General features: G+C 37.8%; 1 protein-coding gene across 1 annotated transcript in view; it reads left to right on the top strand.

Annotated features, from left to right (window-relative positions):
* Positions 1–19,148, top strand: part of LOC126973009 (protein vestigial-like) — a 64,509-nt gene extending 45,361 nt beyond the window's left edge. The window contains exons 5-7 of the mRNA XM_050820134.1: positions 1,236–1,353; positions 1,685–1,893; positions 16,525–19,148. Of these exons, the coding sequence (XP_050676091.1) occupies positions 1,236–1,353; positions 1,685–1,893; positions 16,525–16,574 (377 nt within the window). The 3' untranslated portion in view covers positions 16,575–19,148. The remainder of the gene's footprint in view (positions 1–1,235; positions 1,354–1,684; positions 1,894–16,524) is intronic.
* Positions 19,149–21,718: the final 2,570 nt, after the last annotated feature.

The following is a 21,718-nucleotide window of genomic DNA, read 5'->3' as shown; positions in this document are numbered from 1 at the left end:
CGAAGAAATATATTATATATCATTGTGAACTTTTTTGATGACATTTTTAAGGTGTTCAATATTGTAGTACCTACATTATTATGATCTATCTCGTAGGGTTCATCCAGCGTTTACAATGTAACAGTAAAAAATGTGTTTATTGGCGGCATCAAATTAGAAACCTCTAAAATAAGCAGTGTTACTATGCATGTATTAAATATACCTACATATAAAACTTCCTTTTGAATCACTCTATCGATTGAAAAACTCCATCCAATCCAGGAGAATTGATATTCTCCTCTAAATAATTTTACGAGTGCGAGGCTCCTTTGCACAGGATGCCGGCTAGAATATGGAAACCACAACGGCGCTTATCTCTGCCGTAAAGCAGTAATGTGTAAACATTACTGTTTCGGTCTGAAGGGCGCCGTAGCTAGTGAAATTACTGGGCAAATGAGACTTAACATCTCATGTCTCAAGGTGACGAGCCCAATTGTAGTGCCGTTCAGAATTTTTAGGTTTTTCAAGAATCCTGTTCGGCACTGAATTGTAATGGGCATGGCGTACCACTTACCGTCCTGCTCGTGTCGTCTCTATTTTCATTAAAAAAACCCGCAGTTTTAAAAATCTAAGCATACATAGGGACAGACAGCGGAAATCGACTTTGCTTAATACTATTTAGTGATAATAGAACTTAGTTCCTAGGAACTAGGGACAAATTAGTTCATATTTTTTTTGGATTTTCTTTAGTCCGTTCCTCTTTTGATTCTTTTCTTCTCGACAAATTTCTTCATGAGTGTGTGTTCACCTCTATATGCGGCTTGGATCCATTCCTTCTATCTATTGAAATTAGCCACCTAAAATATTGAACATATTATCAGCAAACCTCGAAGCAGGTTGTAGGAAATCTTTTCTCCGCACATCTTGTATACGACAAGCTCCCATTACTCCATTACCCTAATGGTAACTAAATAGTTACTTACCCTTACTAAACTTAATAAATGTTTATTAAAGGGAAAAAGATATCTAGACGGGTAAGACGATCTCGTGACGGTTAGTGATATGCCCTAGCCTCTAACCATCACAACGAAGTACCTATCGCTCAGAATTCTTGAAAACCTTGAATTGTGAGTGGCACCGCGAATGCGCTCGTCACTTTGAGACTATATATTAAAATCTTAAGTGTCATTAGACCAGTATTCGCCCCCCTCCCTCCCCCCAGTCTTCCGGTTGCGTGACTCTGTCCGTGTGTACAGATATGGTGCCGCTGTCGTCCCGCAACCTGCCGGCGTCGTTCTTCAACGCTGCCGCGGCACCGCCCTGCGCCGGCCTGGAGCTCTACGACTACGACCCCTGGCATCAGCACTACGCCGGGTAAAGACACACACACACTCACACACAAGCACAACAACACACAAGCACACACACACACGCGTTAAATTTTTAATTGCACAATATATAATATATTTAAAAACGGCCATAATGCATTCTATTAAATAATGAGGTCAGTTCTAAATTGAAACAGCTCTTTCTCCATAGGAAAATTCTTCACTGTCAATCTTATGGATAGTGTTAGGGACTCCAAATTATGGTGTCTTATAGGGCATTCCATAATCTCTAAAACTAACCACATAATCCTATTGAGTATGTGTAGTTTAGTAGTTGTGATCCGTTAGTGTTATGTGACATGACCGTGTGCGGACAGGTACGGTCACGCAGCACACCGGCACGCGGCTGAGTACCACGCGGCCGCGGCGCATCACAACATGGCGGCGGCGGGCTACGGCGGCCTGTTGCTGGGCCGCTCCTCGCTGCACGCGCAGTACAAGCCCGTGGAGTGGGGCGCCCCTCACCCCGCGCATGCGCACGCGCAGCTCGACCCCGCCGCCTGCTCGCCCTACTACCCACCACCCGGTAAGAGAACTTCCAACACCTCACACTCTACTCACACTCTACTCACGCCCAACTCTCCAACAATACTCAAATACTTTTTAAGCTATTGCATAGCTTCTATCGCAGGCCTTGAGCGTGGAGACCGAATCCAGAAATTCCGTAACGAAAATAACCTAAGACTTACTAGATGTATATAGATATTTCGCCACGGTCATTACAGTTGCCATGGAACAGCGGTTATCACGTATGCTTTTTTTTATTTCTTTATTTTTTTTATCAGATTTTTTAAATTTTTATTATTATGACAAGCATTTATATTTAGTTTCACCTGTCCCGTTGTCTATCTGTAATCAAATCTTGCAAGTTAAACTTTACTCACTTCCCGTTTGCTTTTTTTTTAATTAATTTATTTAAAAAAAAATACTACATAAATAAAATAAATATATAATAATAATTGCATAAGTTGATAAAAAATGCTATGCAATAGCTTTACCGCGACAGTCCCCGAGTGCCACACGTCTTTTTTTTTATTAAAATAAGGGACGAGACGAGTAGGACGTTCAGCTGATGTTACATGCCATTACAATGCAGTGCCGCTCATGATTCTTGAAAAACCCAAAACTTCTGAGCGGCACTACAATTGCGCTCGTCACCTTGAGACGTAAGATGGTAAGTCTCATTTACCCAGTAAATTCACTAGCTACGGCGCCCTTCAGACCGAAACACAATAATGTTTACACATTACTGCTTTACGGCAGAAATAGGCAACGTTATAATCTAGCCGGGGTGATTACGACGTTCATATCCATCACCCACTCTAGTGTACAAGAGAGTATGTGCTGCGGTGGTCACACACAATCAAGTTACCCGCATGTTCTATTATTCTCCTCTTCAATAAAAAAAACTAATTATTATTCTATATGTAATATTACACACGCGACGTAAACTATTGTGATTTAGATCGCTAGGACGCGCCGATACAGCGCCGGTACCGCGCCGATCGTGCTGGTGTCGGTGCGATGTTAGCCCCCCGCCCTCCATCCCGCTCTTATTTATATCTGCCGGCAAGCTGGGCCACATTCCGGCCGCAGCGGCGGTACAACATTCCGTTACGGCTTCAATGGAATGTCCGAATCCTTCACGTGTTCCCCGGGCCCCGGTCAGCCCTGGGACCTGATATTATGGATATTCGCCCAAGTCACATGACGTCCATCGCAGTTGAAACATGTCAGCTGTCTCTGGATGCCCCGTCTTCCCCGTCGACCCACGTTCACCACCATCTTCCGTGAGCTTAGTCTATAATTATAGAACATCATATTACAGAATAAGCAACTTAAAACGCGGCTACAGCACCAAATATTAATTAGAAAGGCTTTATTACAAACATCATCACAAGAAGAAGGACTCTGGTGTTCCGGCCGCTGATGTCAGCCGCTGGAACGATTCTGTGTTGCCGCTTATAAGGTCGCGCTGTGATCGGGTTCTATTAGAAAAAATCCATCCATCCCTTCAGTCGGTTGGTAAGGACTAGGGCATCCAAATTTGCAGGATATTTCTAAGCTCGGTACGAACTTGATCCTGTGAGAGTATCAGCTACGTATTGTGGACACATCGTTAATTAGAACCAAAATATCTTAAACATGCAGTTGAGAAAGATAGAGATCTTTCTCTGGCCACACTAGTGGCTGGAACCTATTATATACATGATCATCCGCGTTACGAGACGCCCAATCTGCATGAAGGCACCTCACAGCGCACCACCTGGCATGCAGTTGGAGCTCCCGTCACTGGTATCCAGAGGTCGTGGACAGATATATCAATTAAGTGTTTATCTGTTGTCGCCGTGGGTGAAGGTGGTGACATGGAAGAGAGACAGTTACATGAACGACTGCGCGAGTCACGTGCGGCCTTTGGGTAAGTAGACTGGAACTTCGTTAAGCTGATGCTTAACGAAGTGATGCTTAACGAAGTTCCAGTCTGCTTGAAGTGAGAAGCGAGAAGAATCTCCCGAGCGATCTCGTTCTGTAGTATTGATGATTGTGGGCCGAGTATACGAAGTAGGTCACAAGCTAACAATGTGCAGTCAGTACATACATTGAAGGTGGGTGATAGTGCGGGCGGCCAAGTCTAATTTATTTCGTATTATGATAGAGCACCGCATCGCTTCCATTTTTAACCGACTTCAAAAAGGAGGACGTTATCAATTCGATGGGTTTTTTATGTATGTACACCGATTATTCTGAGATTTATGATCCGATTTACGAAATTCTTCTTTTGTTTGATGCGAAATAGACGCCATTTGGTCTCATAAAATTTTTACATAGTTTGGCCCAGTAGTTTTCATTTTATGAACATTTATATGAATATTTTTGTCTAGCTGGATGACATAATTGTTTTCTGTGTACGGCTTTTTTTGGAGTTTTCATTCGGGTTGATTTAATATTATTATTAACTGACACTATAGCGTAAAAAATAAAAATAAAACTACGTTTAAAAAAACCGACTTCAAAAACTGAAAAACATTTTTATTCAAACAAAACAAATCTTATACTTAAATATATTTACAATACTATGGCTACATAAAATTAAAACTGAAAAGTATCAAATAACTAAAAATTTAATTTAAAACACCTCTTATGCAAACCTTTACCTTTAATATTAATAAAAACTATTATTTGTATGTGTTTACATATTGATAGCTTTGAAGTCGATGCCAAGCCAAATGTAATAAAGGCACCTACACTCGCCACGCGTGACTTTGAGCGAGAAAATAATTTTCTCGCTGCGAGATAGCTTCGTCTAGAATAAAACAACACAAGCGGACAGACACGCGTGGCGAGACAACCTAAATAATTACAGTTAGTAAGCTGTTTATAATGTTACTGACTTAAAACCTATCAATATATAGAACATACAAATAATAGTATTTTATTAATATTAAAAGTAAAATTATCAAAGACATTCCGTCGCTGTGTACCAATGATGTTTTGATTGCGATAATTTAGAGGCCTTATTTGATGCAAGCGATACGAGCGCGGGGAGATAGGGGAGGTGTGACGTAGGAGGGGGGATGTCGGTGCCGCTCTCTCAAAACATGCAGTGAATGAACAGCTGATGATGATAATGTGAATCTACTCCTGGAGTACCGACTGCTCGTCTGGCCGGATAGATAGATATGACACGATAGCTCCTGCTATTTACTCGGTGCAAGTAACTACATGAAAACAGTAACGAGCGTATGTAGCAGGCCGCGAGGGGCGTGCGGAGAGCGCGCGGGGGACGACGGTTGTTAGTGACACACAAAAACGGCGGCGTATTTGAAAGGAGCGCGCGTAATGGCGGCTCCTCGTCTAATGACGACGATTAAAATTAATTTGCGCGGCCGCGGCGAGGGCTCCCTGCCAAATTAAATTCCTCAACGTCTTCCCTTCTCCCCGCGAACCGCGCGCCGGACAGACCCTAGCTTGATTGATGGCACCCGGCATCCGACGCCCGGCGGAGACTTGCACGTCTCGGGCTTCACATGCGGGACTAGTGCCGCAGGTAGGTCGTAGGGAGCACACATCTCACTCGCTAGGTATATCTTATATTATATCATGTACCTACCACTAATTCAATAGACAGGTTCCAACAGCACTGCTGACTCTTCTTATCCGAACACGTAATTTCAACACGTTTTTCTGATACAGGTAGCCGTGGCATCTACTTGAGAAGTATTATAATTTATGTATTATACGTATATTTTTATTTATTTATTGGAAAACAAATAGTTTAAGTTATGCCACACATTGTAACACATAATTTATGTTTGACAAGCCAATAAAGTTTACATTTTAATATAAACAAAGTAGGAGTAAATACCATTCATAACTTACGATTTGATATACAATTAAAATAAGGCGGAAAAAGTAAACAAACATACAAATGAAACAATAGTTATCATATTTATTGGTTTGACATATTGGAAAGATTTTTAATATTTCTATTAGCAAATGTCCGATAGCTGCTATGAAAAAGTCTAAATTGAAGTATGAGCCATTAGAAGAACAATAGTTTAGTAACTCAATTTAATCGCTTTATAATTTAACACAGCCTGTTTTTATTTATTTATTCAATAGAAATAAACGGTCACATTCATAAATTGATTACACAAACAGGATATTAAATGTACACCTAAAGTTCTCTAATTTTCTGTAAAAAAAATCTGTTATTATTTTAAATATTTTGATCATCCGCATAAAGTGAAATATTAGAATTTTGAAAAGTTCCTATCATATATATGTTAAATAACAATGACCCGAGGTGAACACCCTGAGGAACACCAGATGCAGCAGCGACGAAACTAGAAATAAATCCTTTAACGGCTACCGTTTGTCTTCTATTACGGAGATAAAACTCCAACAACCTTGGAAGATATCCTTGAATACCGACACGTTTACGTTTAAATAATAGTCGGGCATGCGAAATTTTATCAAATGCTTTTGAATAGTCGAATAAATTGTGTCTACCTAGAATCCGTTGCTAAAAGCATCCATTACTAGAAATCCGCAGAGGTTAGTTGAGAGTTTCCGTTGAGCGTTTATTTGCAAATCCATGTTGCTGTGGATTAATTAATTAGTCGTTATAAAGTGTCATAGATTAATTTATCCAATTATTTTGAGATTACCAATCATACCAAAGTTTTTAATACTATATCTGTCACCACTTTTAAATATGCGGACAATTATATACATTTTTCATAATGATGGTAAATAACATGAATGTAAAGATTTCCTATATACTCCATCTAAAGGAATCGAAATTTGTCTACTACAATCCTTCAGTAAAATTGGGTATAAGTGATTGGGACCACTTCCTTTCGATGGGTCAAGTTTTAGCAAGTATTTTTCTACCTTATCACGAGTAATATCTATTGTTCTCAAAAAGGTTTGAATGTAGCTTATTGGAAAGTTATCACGGCTAAATCTAAGATTGAAATCTGTATAGGACTGTAAAAACGGAGCTAATGAATGTGTTAAACATATTAGCTATCATTTGACCGTTTCACTATCATTATCACAGAGGTCTATAAACTATTGTATGATTATTATCATAATATACTATCTGGCTAATACAATTATTACTACTTCACAGAAACACACATTATACCTATAAATATATTATATTATTTTCAGTCTAATTAACCAATAAATCATACCATTCTGCTTCTTAACGTTTTGTTTCACAGCGTAATTTCGAGAATCTATCATAGTACTTATATTTTAAATTTTTTATGTGCTTTCAGTTTTTTGTTTGAAAACTTATCATTTTCATGCACTAGTTTTGTAGGTTCAAGGTTAAGTATAAAATTATCAATTTCTACGGCACGTGTTATATCTTCTGATGAGAATTGTTCAACCTAGTAAATTTTTATGATTTATCATTTAATATAAACAAATCGCAGATAAGAAAATCTGATCTACTCTTATATCGCATTTGTAGTGCTATAATATTATGTGTCTGATTTTTATGTTAATCTAGTATTGCGTGTGGTGACGGGCGTAGTGTGATGCTATCGGGGTTATATCATGATATAATTCCTTAAGTCGTTTTGTATTATATCGACACTGTTATGGGCAGGCTTTGACGCTAGACATTATTTATTGGATAATCTTCTCGTACTTATTTATTGCCATAAAATAGAAACTTACCAATATTATTTCTGTTGATAAAAAAGTAACTAATAAATTCCGTCGCGGCAGCGAACCACTGTTCGTATACAATTTATCTCTGTAGAAATATTTAGCTAATTAATTTTGACGCGGAAACAAAATATAATTTTCACGAATTCCAATATTTACATAATAATAATTAATTACTTTCACACCTTGTTAGCTGTGAAAATAATAAATTATTGTTTTAGTGTTCTATAACGCAAAAATGCGTGGTAAAGAATTTCGAATTCGAGGTAAAGTATTCGGGAATAATGTAGTCTAAAGCCATCGTAAATGTGTAATATTTTTTATTTAGTTAAAAATTAAAGAAAACTTATTTCTGAATGATGATACCCTTCAACTACCATCCCTTGTTTGTAGTAGGCAAGACGGTATGGGGGGAGCGTCGCATCGCATCAAGCAATTATATGGTGTTAGAGTAGATTATCTAACTGGCCAGTTAGAAACATTGCTAATGAAAACTTTTTTTTAATTTAAATTTTTGAACTCTTTGGTAACCTAATATAGTATAGGCACAATATAGTTATTGCATTCATTTGTCATTTGTTTTTGTGAATTGGCGGCAAATCTATAACTCTCAATGATTTATTTTGACTTTCGTTGTGGGCTTTCTCAACAACAATGCTATGATAGGCTGCGATTAGCATTCCTTAATGAAGCCCCATCTCGTGCCTCTACCTGCAATTATTGGTTTAACGAGTTTAAGCGAGGGCGTAGCAATCTCAATGATGATCCGCGTGAGGGACGTCCTTTAACAGCGACTACTGAAGATAACATCAGTGCTGTGCGACGCATGATAGAGGAAGATAAGAGAGTGACCTATCAGCAGATACGGGCAAGCCTAGGCATTGGTATGAATCAAGTTCCAAAATTATTACACGAACATTTAGGCGTCAGGACGCACAATATACTTTGCAGTAATACTTTTTAGTTTAAAATGAAAAGGAAATAACAATTAGCATAAAATATATTCAAAAAGTTATCATTTATTTGAAAACCAACAAAATTTCTACTGAAAAGCTGCCGTCGAAAGATAAAATTTCGTAGAACCAACTAAAGGACTTATAAGGCATCAACAGTAAAGGACAACTAATTAGAAACAACAGAAAAATACAGAAAAAAAAATATATTTATAAGAATAAGTAATCAGTAATATATTATTTACGTAAAACTGTTCATAGGCTAATAAATTTAGTTATTAATATTTATAACTTATACGAATTAACATAATACCTCGCTCGATCTCGACAGTCGCCTTGCGAGGGCAGTAGCGATAGCAGAGTTTAGTCGTTAAAATTATTAACTTAAAACGTTAATTAATATAACACTGTTAAAAATTAAAAGTAACTACATCGTTATATTTTACTGCGTGGTTTTATATCACTATTTGTTAATTTAACATTAGCACAATATTTTATTTGTGTTAGCAACGACAAATTGCAATCAACATAGTGTTTTTCTCCTGTTAATGGATCGATTTTTGTGAGGTGGGAATCTTTAGGTAAGTCTCGACCTAGCTTCAACGTGTCGAATACTAAATTAATATGTGTAAAACATGTGTATTTGTGCGTGTGTTTTCGGTCGCTCTTGTTTAACGTTAAGGTACTATTTCATTAATGAATTGTATGTAGTGTCACTTTCATAAAATCTATATCTATATGTATAAAAATGAATTGCTGTTCGTTAGTCTCGCTAAAACTCGAGAACAGCAGGACCGATTTCGCTAATTTTGGTCTTGAATTATTTGTGGAAGTCCAGGGAAAAAACGTCCTCGGATTTAAATAAAAACAACAATTTTGATTTTCCTTCTACGTGTCCCCCGTCGTTCAGAAATCAAATAAGAATAATACTTTAAAATGAATAACTAACTATCTACAACCTGTCTAACTTTCTAAGGAGGTAAAAAATAAACTTCAAACTTAAAACACGGGTAGCACTTAAAAAAAGGATTCTTATGTTTGAAGTTTATTTTATACAAAAGTTTAGGTCTTTTATTTATCGATTGAGGCAGTGCGAAGTCTGCCGGGTCAGCTAGTATTTAATAATTCCAAATCGAACACTCATTTTATCGAGTGTGTTACTAGAAGTTTTTAATAGATGTTACTGGTCAGAGATCATACTTAAATAATAATAAATAAATTTGAAGTTAAATTTATTTCTTTATAGCATTTATTATTAACATGGATTATATTTTTACTGGGTAACAGAATATGTTTATATATTATTTATATATTAACTGTTATAACTTTTAAGAAACTAAGCGATATATTCGCAGTTACGGTTGCACGTGTCTACGCTCTAAAGTTAATGTTATTAGGTACTTGATAAGTTTTTGTTTAAATAAAATACTTTTTATAGGATTACAACAGGTGTAGTTGTAAAATTTTTGTTGTCAAAGTTGAAATAGATATTTTTAATGGATGACAATGATAGCAATATACTATCTAGAATAGTAGAAATTTATGAAAGTGACGATTGAGCGAAAAAGTTCAAAGTGGACAAAGAAATGGCTGCTGAATAGAATAATTCATTTTTATGACCGTCGTCATAATTCACGCTCGACTAGCTTCCGACTGTGGCTTGTACACCGAACAGCCAACCGCACGCACAAGGAAATACGCACAGGTTAGGCTTCCTTAGGCAAATGAAGAAGCAAGAATGTTTTATATCTAAACAATATGTTATGTTTTTAAAGTGATTACCCTCACTTCTAGGATTAATACACAAATAAAATTTGAAAAAAAAAAGTGAGCCGTCACGGGACGCCTGGCAGATGTGAAACATCGACATTATTTTGTAAAAGTAATATGCAGAAAAGAACATATTGTGATGGGAACTAAATATGTCATAATGATAAAATAAAATATTACGATTTTTTTCCAGATAACGATGACTATTTATTGAATAAACATTTATTTTCATTAAATACAAAAATTTACGAATTTATTTCAAATCGTGACTACTTAATTCGTTTAATCAGTGACTTCGGCAATAGTTATATTCGATGTTGCCTCTGAGGACGGTATTACTGTGACAAGGCGACGCGTCGCCACGGCATGCGTCGCCACGCCAGAAATCGGTTTTACGTGCGGCTATAGATGTTTCACATCAAAAACAAAATTTTATGAACGATGCGAGACTCGAACCCACGACCTCCACGCAAACAAGCCACAACCTGAGAGTTGATCAAAGCATATAAGATTTTATAACGATCCGTTACTCGAACGGTTGGCTCAGTTGGTTAGAGCACCGGCACGGAACGCCGGAGGTCGTGGGTTCGAGTCCAGCATCGTTCATAAAATTTTGTTTTTCAAATTGTATTTGTGTATTAATCCTAGAAGTGAGGTTTATCACTTTAAAAACATAACATATTGTTTAGATATAATAAATTCTCATGTCGTGACACGTGCGACCGGCGACGACATAATAATTCAACAACACCATACGCGAGTGCATATTTTGTTGTGGGTGGAGAAAAAGTGAAGTTTTGTGAAGTTTTGTAGATATATAAACCCTTTGTATTAGTCATCAGTTGCCTATGAATATTATTTTTAATACAGTTTTTAATATTAGCGTGTGGGGCATAAGAAATATAGGCAAAACCGATAAGTATTCCTTCGAAGCTGAAGATAGGATTCTTCTATAATGAATACGAAGACTGATCTGAACTAATTCAACATCATATTATGTTAGGCGGAAATGATAATTATAAAGGATATTATGCTAGGTAGTGTTTGTTACGTTCATCATAAGATGGACGGCGGTCCATTCACCGCCATCAACAGTTCCGTTAACTTGCCATCATTAACTTATTGGTGTTATGACAAGTAACTAATATAAATAACTACATTTGGTAGGTGTGGGTATTTACCACCAATAGAACCAACTTATATTAAAATGTTTCCATCACTTACGGAGGCCCTCGTATGTAGGTATAGGGCGACCCTGTGCCGCGTACCGAGGGTATGTATGGGGTAGGTTTGTTTGATTGTCAAACTCGGAGCGGGTCAGAGAAGTACGGGGCGCGGCGGCGGGCGGTGGGGTTCGGCTTCATCAAAGGGCTGCGGGAGAGGCTCGCGGGGCGCGGGGTGACGCGGGGACAGATATTATTGACAAATACCGCAGAGTTTGTCACGCACACCGCACGCGGGGGGCGGGTCGGGCACGATACAAAGCTATCCAATATAAATACCTCCCGGTGCCCCCCTCCCGTATGACACACACTCGAGCTGCGTGCAGGTCACGCTCGCAGATCTCTCGGCATACTAAACAAATTATTGGAAGATGTCACTCCGAGCCAAGCATTTTATTGTAACATTTGTTAGGAATTCTGTAATTTAAATCTGTCTTTATATCCGATGTTACAAATAACTGCTAGCTGAGAGATTTTTTTGTCGGTCTCATGCTTTCATGTGTTTGGTGATAAGCTAGCTATAACCCAGCTATAACCTTCCTTAGGGATCGTATGCCTAGATATTATATAGATAGGACGGACAGACTTACCTAAATAGATGTAGTACATACTTACGGTTCTATGAACTCTTACATCTAAACTCTCCCAACTAGCATTTTAATAATTTATTAGGTAGGTATCTAGATAAGTATGTAGGTACCTACAACAGTAACAGGTTAAAGCTTAAGTTGTTATGTAGGTTGTTTTTGTTCTGCCTGTGTAGATAAACCTAGGTAGGTAGGTTTTAGGTTACTAAGTATAGCATTAACGATTTTTTTAATGATACCACAGACTGGGAATGAAGCGAACACCCTCAGGCTCTTTAATTTAAATGTTTATTGTACGATATTACATTGTAATACATATTTTTATAAAAAAAAAGCCCGCTGAGTTTCTTGCGCCGGTTCTTCTCAGGTTTGAGGTGGTTTTGACGTTCAATAAGTGATTTTGAGTCCTATTTTGAATAAAAATATTTGAATTTAACCCAGTTGACTGACAAAAGTTTTGTTTTCTGAAACTCTTGCGGCAATTGAACACCAGACAGGTTACTTTATTATAAATATTTAACTAAACGAAACAGTGGTGTTGCGGCCGGCTCTGTGGGGACGAGAGTGCGCTCCGTGGTGGATACAGTGTGGTGTAGTGGGGGTACAAGGGGGGGAATGCGGACACTGGCCGAGCGGCGAGGCGGGTACGGCTACCAGGCTCGCAGAGGTTAGGTGGAGGCGCGCGGGCGCGAGACGCGGGGCGGGCGAGGACTCAACAGCCAATGGGTGCGCGGTGAGCCACCGAGTCGCGGTCGGTGTCATTTACAGCTCCCTGGAGCGGCCAGCCTCCCGCCAGCTGGCCACGGCCCGCCTGGATCCATTATTCAGACCGCCACACCCTCAATCCGTGCGCCGCTCTGACCGCTGCCGGCTGCCGGTGTTCTCTTACTCGACTTGATCTTACTCGGACATTGAAAAGAGCGCTCCGATCAATGTAATGTACTGTTTCGGTCTCGCAGTACTATTAATATTTACATCGATCGATGCAACATGGTTTTGCTGCTTATATGTTCCTTCATCCTTTTTTTTATGTAAAATAAGGGACGGGACGAGCAGGACGTTCAGCTGTTGGTAAATCGCCCTGCCCATTATAATACAGCGCCGTTCAAGATTATTGAAAAACCCAAAAACTCTGAGCGGCTCTTCTACAGCTGCGAGCGTCACCTTGAGACTTAAGATTTGCCCAGTAATTTCACTAGCTACGGCGCCCTTCGGACCGAAACACAGAAATGTTTGGGCTCTGTTGTAGTAATCAATAAATAATCTAGCCGGCATACGGTGCAAAGGAGCCTCCCACTGGTAACTCCCACTTCACAGGCCACATTATATTATTACACACAGAATGTAAGCGCTGTAGGTACCTAGGTACTAGTTTTCTAACATAACTAATAAGAAAGAATACATTTAAGTATTAACAATAAATTGACAAAAATTCCTAGAAATAATACAATGGCGACCGCGCAATATTAAAACAAATAAACTAAAATAGCTATTTATTCATTAAGACTGTGCTAATCAGCGGTGGATTTACACTAGGGGCAGTTGGGGCAAGTGCCCAGGGTGGCAAATTTTTTAGGGCGGCAAAATTTTGAAAGTGAAATAATTTTTTTTAGTCTTATCAATGTTGCTCAATATAATTAATTAATTCTGTTAATTAATAAATTCTAGTTTAATTGATAATTCAAGATTTTTAATTTATCCATTATTTGTAAATTATAATTTTGGCACGTTTAGTAAAAATTAAAAATAAAAACGATTTAATCAATTTATTCTCTCGGAGATTTAAAATAATAACAGATTTTTAATTTCTGGAATTACAAAAAAAATAATTAGTATTTGTTTAGATAAAGTTTCTGCAATAAATTAGTTATTTTAGTTTTGAAAAATAAAATATATAAACTATATGTTTAAGTAAAATTATTGGGGCGAATTTTTTTCCGGTGCCCAGGGGCGGCATTAAGTTTAAATCCGGCCTGCCTTAGCCTGAACAAAAGTCATCATGGATATAATTATAAGGAGTGTTATTTAGCTAAGTGTTCTTCTCGGCTATCGACGAGAGGTAACTGTTCCCATATTGGTTACAAGTTAACACTTAAAAAAAGCTGACCAAATATAGCTGCAGACAATTCGCTTCTTTGTATGTAGAGACCGAATACTATGTTTTACAAAAAATAATATGTTTCCAAAAAGATTGATCTTACAGTCATTACCTAGGTAATCTAGTATTTACATGAAATATTAGATGCAGCGGAAATAGAAATTACAAGTTCTAATAAAAGTGTAGACACAAAGTAATACCTACTTATGACAAAAAAGAAAGTAAAAGTAAATTTAGTTGTGAAGAAAACAATCCTCAACAAACTATCTATTATCCTACAAAACTGTACCAAAGTTATGCTCCAATTACTAATATAATTAACTTTCTACAATAATAATAATTCTTGTTGTAATTTATTCAAATTTTTAATACTTACTTGTTTCTTTAAACAAATTATCGAATGGGGTAGGTCATCGTCTTTTAGCAGCAGTGCGGCAACAGCGTAACGGAGAACTATTTTCGGCGTTGAATCAAAATTATATATAATAATAAGCTGTTACCCACGACTTTGTCCGCATTTACCAGTTGCAGTGTAACCACATTAGTTGGTGTTGCAAATTTGCAAATAAACAAAAACAAAACAATTATATATCTGTCATTATTAACCGCTTAAGGCAGTGTTCGTAAGAATAATTTACGTTAGACCGTGTCTTCTCCAACTAATTTTGCAAATGTGATAACCACGAATAAATATTTTACTTTTTAGCGTTAATATAAAGCTTACTAGCTTTAACCCGTGACTTCGTCCGCGTGCAATGCTGACAGGTATCCGTATTTAATCTAAGTTGTAACTCGTTACACAAATAAAATTTGAAAAACAAAATTTTATGAACGATGCGGGATTCGAACCCACGACCTTCGGCGTTCCGTGCCGGTGCTCTAAACCACTGAGCTAACCGTTCGATTACCGCCTCGTTATAAAATTCTGTTTGCATTGTTCAACTCTCAGGTTGTGGCTTCATCTCAGATTTACAAGAGCGACATCTAAAGTCAATTTCCTAATATGCAAATATTGGGGTTGAGCAGGTTATCAACTGTAAAGTTGATCCTGTAGATGAAGCCACAACCTGAGAGTTGAACAAAGCAAACAGAATTTTATATACGCCGGAGGCCGTGGGTTCGAATCCCGCATCGTTCATAAAATTTTGTTTTTCAAATTTTATTTGTGCATTAATCCTAGAAGTGAGGGTTATTACTTTAAAAACATAACAAATTGTTTCTAACTTGTTGTTGCACAATTTTGGGTTTAGTTTGTAGTATATGTCCTACTTGGTGGTACTTACTTGGTGAGTTGTCGGGTTCACTCAGGTAACACTAGCAGTACATTATACCTATATATAATATCTCACATAATACTTTACTTAGTAACAATGTTTGTGAATGACTAATTAATCACTTCTTTTTCCATTTTAACTTACACAAATCCCTACCTAAATCAAACGTTTGAGCAGTTTTGGTGCATCAAGTTTAAATCAAAATATTTTACAAAATCACCTATTGAACATCATAAACATTCAAAACAGAGTGCCTCAGACCTGAGATGAACAACTACAATAAACATACAACTATAATTAAAGAGCCGGTGGCGTCACGTTACTTAAAGGAGTTTCAAAGAATTTCTTGCCACTTTTTATGGAAGAGGAGGACAAACGAGCGTACCGGTCACCTGATGTTAAGTAACTAATTATATAATGATCACCGCCGTCCGTACTCTATTGCAACTCCAGAGGAATCATACAAAACACGAAAAAACACAAGAATAAACGCGGTAGAATGAAGCGACGACGTCTCTACGTAACGCCAAGTGATCTAGCTGTTCACAGAGCACTGGGTTCACGACAATTTGAACAGCTCTGCGCTGCACAAGGTCAAATGGATCGAGCTGATATTGGGTGCGCCTAGAGATGACGGAAATAGGCCATATTATAAGGCCCGACCTGCGCTTTGTAGAGCTCAAGAAACGGCTTGACATTGTTCTCATTAAAGCTTAACTTTTCCGAAGAGGGGGTAGGGAAAGTCTTCGACATTCAAAATTGTCATTTTAATCTAACTGAATAAATGTTTTTTCGTTATTTCTTTCAACAGAGCATTACTCGAGCACCAAGTCTCTAACATGCAGTAATTGTTAGGAACGTCAGAGCGGTCGTACTTGCTGTCCCTTGATCATGATGACTTAACATAATATATATAACCCACCGGCTGCAACAGACATGTTTATAATAATGAATATTATAATTAATTCTGTTAAATGTTGCATGAGCTGGCCCTTTCGTTCCAGTGGCTTCTCAAAGACACGTGTCATTAATTAATTAATTAATATGTGGTTGTCGTTGTCGGCAGGTCTGGAGGCGCAGGTGCAGGACACGTCTAAAGACCTGTACTGGTTCTGAGCCGGGGGCGCCACCGCTACCACCGCCCACTCTCACACTAGACGCGCTACAGAGGCTGTAAGAGACGCCGGTTGTAAACGCCGCGCGTACTGCCACGAGCTCCGGGCGGGGTCCGAGTGGCCGCGGGCGCTCGACACACGCGCCACGCCCGCATTCACATACAGACGGTGGACGTAGTGTGGGGACGGAATCTACCGAGTGGCATAATATATAAGAAGCTGTTATATCATAATGTTGTGGTGCAATATACTATGTGATAGGACGTCTGTGATACTCGCAGTGGGCCCCCGCGGAAGGCGTTAGGAGTGGTGCCGTGCCAGTACAGTGCAGTGGCGGTGCCGCGACCGTGTCGTGTCTTCTCTTCACTGAATCAACGTGGGATTCCCCTTCGCATTATCTGTCGGTTTTCACTATCACCAGTCTCACATGCTTTTCTTATTCTTTGAATTTCTGTTTTTGTTTTGACTTTACATTATTATTTTTTTAATTATTTCTTATTTTTTTATTATTTAATTTTTTAGGCTAGCCTGCACCTACTTAGCGCTGTTTAGTCTTGACCCATATTCCAGTTTTTCACCGAAATAGACTTAACTTGTAAGTAATTATTCAAACAAAACAGATAAAACTGAACTCATGCTCTACAAATAAAATTAATATTATAATATACTGTATACCTACAATACAAACATAATATTATGTATATAGCAACCCTAATTGCCGTCTATAACGTGCCGTACTGTTGTCACTACTTCGGATAACTCAAAATTCATTCATAAGGCATTTTTCATTTGTTTATACGTTGAAACCTTGAATATTTCGACCGAAAACGATCTCGGTCGTTAATATTTACCTTTAAACAAACTATCCGACAGCTTTTAACAAAATATACTTATATATAATACCTAAGTAATCTCAAACAGAGTTACATATTTATCCGCGTTCAATTCATAACATTGATATTTACAATTTATTTGCTATTAAATTTTGCAATTAATCAAACAATTAAAATAATTTGTAACCTATACTCGGGTACAGTGCGATTCCACGCGTTCGGAGAGTGAGGAGTGAGGTGTATGTACGCGGTGAGTGCGGTGAGGTCGGTCGCGTGTTGTAGCGATTACGTGTAATATGTGTGTATATATACATATATATATATATATAGTGTAGAATGAGTTATGTACATAGGGTGTAGTGAGTGGGGGCGCCCGGGGGGTAGATATTAGGTATATCTCCCTCCCATTCGCCATATATTATAATATAATAAATATGTCACGTTGTGTCTGTCTGTATATAATTACTAGAACCGTTTGTTTGGTTTGCCATACATAAACCAATGTAATATATTACAATAATTATATGAATAAAACGATATTTTCGTTTAAATATCTAAGTCAATCCAGTCTGCAAGAACACGTACTGACCATGAGTACGCATCGACTTCAACTGCCTATCTGGTAGTATGTTTGAGCCATACTAACCGTTCTAGTAACTTGCTACAGCCTTTACGTATCATGTAGATAATATACTGTGTAATACCTAAGTTAGTAGTTGGAGAGAATCCATATGCAGCAGCTGTGGTGATACTACCATCATGTAAGCACCGTCCGCCATTACCGGTGATGTCGACACAACTTGCGCGCGCTCGGCGATGCCCGTCATTGATCCCTCATAATCAGTCTCTTCATAAATGTTATATTGTGATAGATACCATATTATATTGTGATAAATACCATATTATGTAATCCATGTTAAGTAGTTGAATTCATCTACGTTTGTGAAGATTAATCTCTTGTTCTTTTGCTAAACAAATATCAAAAAGTAATATTCTTTATGTAGCTACTACGCAGACGTAAAAAACACATATTACCTACCAAAAGTATCTGGGAACTGGTTGCCTGTTTGTTACGAAGTTGTCAGAGCCGGGCCTCGCTGGTACGGTGTAACATTTACTATGTATCGTGTACTATGTACAGCAGGGGTGCTCAAGCTTGAACTGCTGGCGATCTATCTCAAAATTGTTAGACTACGATCGACTCAGAGAGGCTGCAAGTATGTATGATAAAGGATTGCAGTCTAGGTGTCTGTTAAGGAGTGTCATGATGACAATCTATATATTCGTTTTGCGCACGCATGCATATGCATTTTTTTTGTCAAGGTAAGACTAGGTCTGCTCTAAAATGTCAATGAAAAAAGTCATAATTAGTCAATATTGTGAGTTTATTAGTTCTTACAAAACAAACGCGTTCTAGTGTCTAAAGTTCTAAACTTAACTAAAGAGTGACTTTGGATATTAAAACTGCATGACACTTCATGTCCTGAGCATACTTTTTATAAGATGGTACGTAATTACCGATTTTAGTTACTAAATCTGTGAATAGTTCTATATCGGATTTTTTTTTTGACCGTTTGAGTACCCCTGGTTTACGGTAGGTATACAGCGTGCGCACTCAGTGTCTACGTCAGCGCGGCGCAACGGTGGATCTCTGTAAAGTATGATGTCAAATGTCGGAATACTTATTTTGTAAATAGCTTAGAAGTAAGCAAGCTCAATAATAAACATAATGTGCAGCAATATATGTTGTTTAATTTTGTCTTATATTACGTTCCTCGCATCATTATTGAAGTTATACTTCTTTAGGCGCGTTATGAAAAAGTAATGAGTGTGAAATTTTAAGATGCGCGCGCATCACTGGAACACAAAAGTAACAGGTTGAAGTTGGTTCCTAAAATAATAAATAATAAAATTTTACAGTGTGTTAGTACAAGTTAGTTTATTTTGCATAAATATAAAACAAATTTAAATATTTTTATGAAAATAAAAAAAAAATATTGCTTAGTCGAAGTGGTCTCCATTGGCTGCAATACAGTCCTTTAAGCGTCGAGGCGAGTAATCGATAGTAGTACGCGCTCTTTCCTTGAGAAAATTCCTCACTGCCAATCGTACAGATTGTTTCAGGGACATCACGGAGCTTAGAGCAAGCCGTACTCTTTAAAACTGACCATAAATCACAATCCAGCGTGTTAACATCGGGACTAGACGACGGCCAGTCTTCATCTCTAAATGAAGTCCGAAGCAATTGTTTCCAACCAAGACTGCGTAGACCGTGCTTTATGACCCGGCTCCGAGTCTTGTTGGAAGGAAAATTCTTGGTTATTAAACATGATGTTGTTACCTTCTAAAGAATGGTATCTTGATACATTTGTGCCGATGCTTTGATACCTTTTTCACAAAAGTATGGCTAAGGTCACTCCTTCATAGCTAATACCCCACCAAAAAATAACTGAAGTCGGATAGTGCCCATGTTGCACTCTGTCGACTAATTGGGAAGCTTCCTTAGAGCTTTGAGAATAAATACGGTCATTTTGTTTGTTAAAGTGTTGCTCAATTGTAAAAAAAATCTCATTCGTAAACAAAATTTTTCTATGACCTCCCTTTGCGTACCGCTTCAGTAGTTGTTTCGATTTCGCTTTAACTTTAATTTAATTTACCTTTACCTTTAATATTAATAAAATACTATTATTTGTATGTGCTACATATTGATAGTTTTGAAGTCGGTGCCAAGCCAAATGTAATAGTAAGAACCTACAATCGCCACTCGTGACTTTGAGCGGGATAGCTTCGTCTAGAACTTTTGTTACAACCCAAGCGGACATACACGCGTGGCCAGACAACCTTAATAATTACAGTAAGTAAGCTGTTTATAATAATAAGTTTCATTTTGTTTAGGGCTTGGCACCGACTTAAAACCTAACAATATGTAGCACATATAATTAATAGTATTTTATTAAAGGTAAAGGTGTATATTCAATTTTTAGTTAGTTGATACTGTTCAGTTTTTGGAGTCGGTTTTTTAAAACGTAGTTTTTTATTATTATCAGGAAATTACTCATATTGACAAAAAAATAAGTTAACTTCAGTCGACTTTCTCCTTTATTTACTAAAAGTAACATACAATAATATAAAATAAAAATAATATTGAGTGTGGCTTCCATTGGCTGAAATAATTCCTATAGTTCTTCATGGCATGCTTTAGACGAGTTTTTGTTATGAGGTCTTGGGGAATTCATTCGGCCGTAATAGTAATTTAAGCCTTCGGATATTCTGTGGGGCTGGGTGTATAGCTCTATCATGTCGTAAAAGTTCACAAGCGTTAGTTACGCTGATTATACATTGGGAATTCCGTCATGTATGGAGCCTTTTTCTACAAAAACTAAAGCTCTGTTCAAACTGTGGCGATTTACGTGCGGGAAGCGTTTTAGAGCAATTCGCTTTCTCGCTTAGCCTCTCAAACTGACGCGACTTCCCGCGTGTCATTTTTAGTTCTATAATGCAGAAACATCATGCATTGTGAGATCAAACAATCCCGCCGGGCGTCCCGCTCTTGTTTCGCTTCAACTTGAGCGACTACTCGCGTCAATTTGAACACGTCCATACAAGTTAGCTGACACAATCGGCGCGAGCGACTTCCGTCCACACCGTACGGCGTAATTACTTCAAAACATTCCTTTGCATAACGCTCTTCTGGTGTCCTTCTAAATAAAGTGATTCCGGCCTCTTCAGACAAACCTTGTTCACGTCGTACAACTTGGTGAAATTATTAATCTTGCAATACTGTGACCACGGAGTAATTTAATACCCCAAGCTACTGTTCGACTGTGCATATCGACTTTTAGAAGTCTCCTCCTGACGCTGACGCTGACTGAGCATTATGGACTTATAATGCTAATACTCGCATTTCTAACACCTTCAGAATTGTTATTGTAGGTAGACTTCCGATTTCGCAAAGCTTCGCTTACAATATTATATGGATCGTCCCCGGGCTCAGTACATCGTTTTCTTCTTGATCCCGGTCTTCTTTTCAAAGAACCGGTTTCTTAACTGACACCAAATCGTTTCAACACAACATTGAGTACAGCCTTCTTGAAGAAGAGTCACCATATTACCAGCGATAATTTTCTTGTCTGCCATATTACGGTATAAAACTTCAAAAAAACCTTTTTTATTTATTTATAGCACAATACCTAAAGTTAGTTAGTTTTATTACCTATTTAGATCATTGGTAACAAGACCATTAGCTCAAACCAGAATACAATATAAGAAGATTTTTTAAATATTCTTTTTCAATATCGAGTTTAGATATTAA

Source organism: Leptidea sinapis, chromosome 28 (assembly GCF_905404315.1).
Source record: "Leptidea sinapis chromosome 28, ilLepSina1.1, whole genome shotgun sequence".
In the NCBI taxonomy this organism is placed as follows: Eukaryota; Metazoa; Arthropoda; class Insecta; order Lepidoptera; family Pieridae; genus Leptidea; species Leptidea sinapis.
The sequence above is the reverse complement of the archived record's forward strand: the minus strand, read 5'-3'. Positions and strand labels throughout refer to the sequence as shown.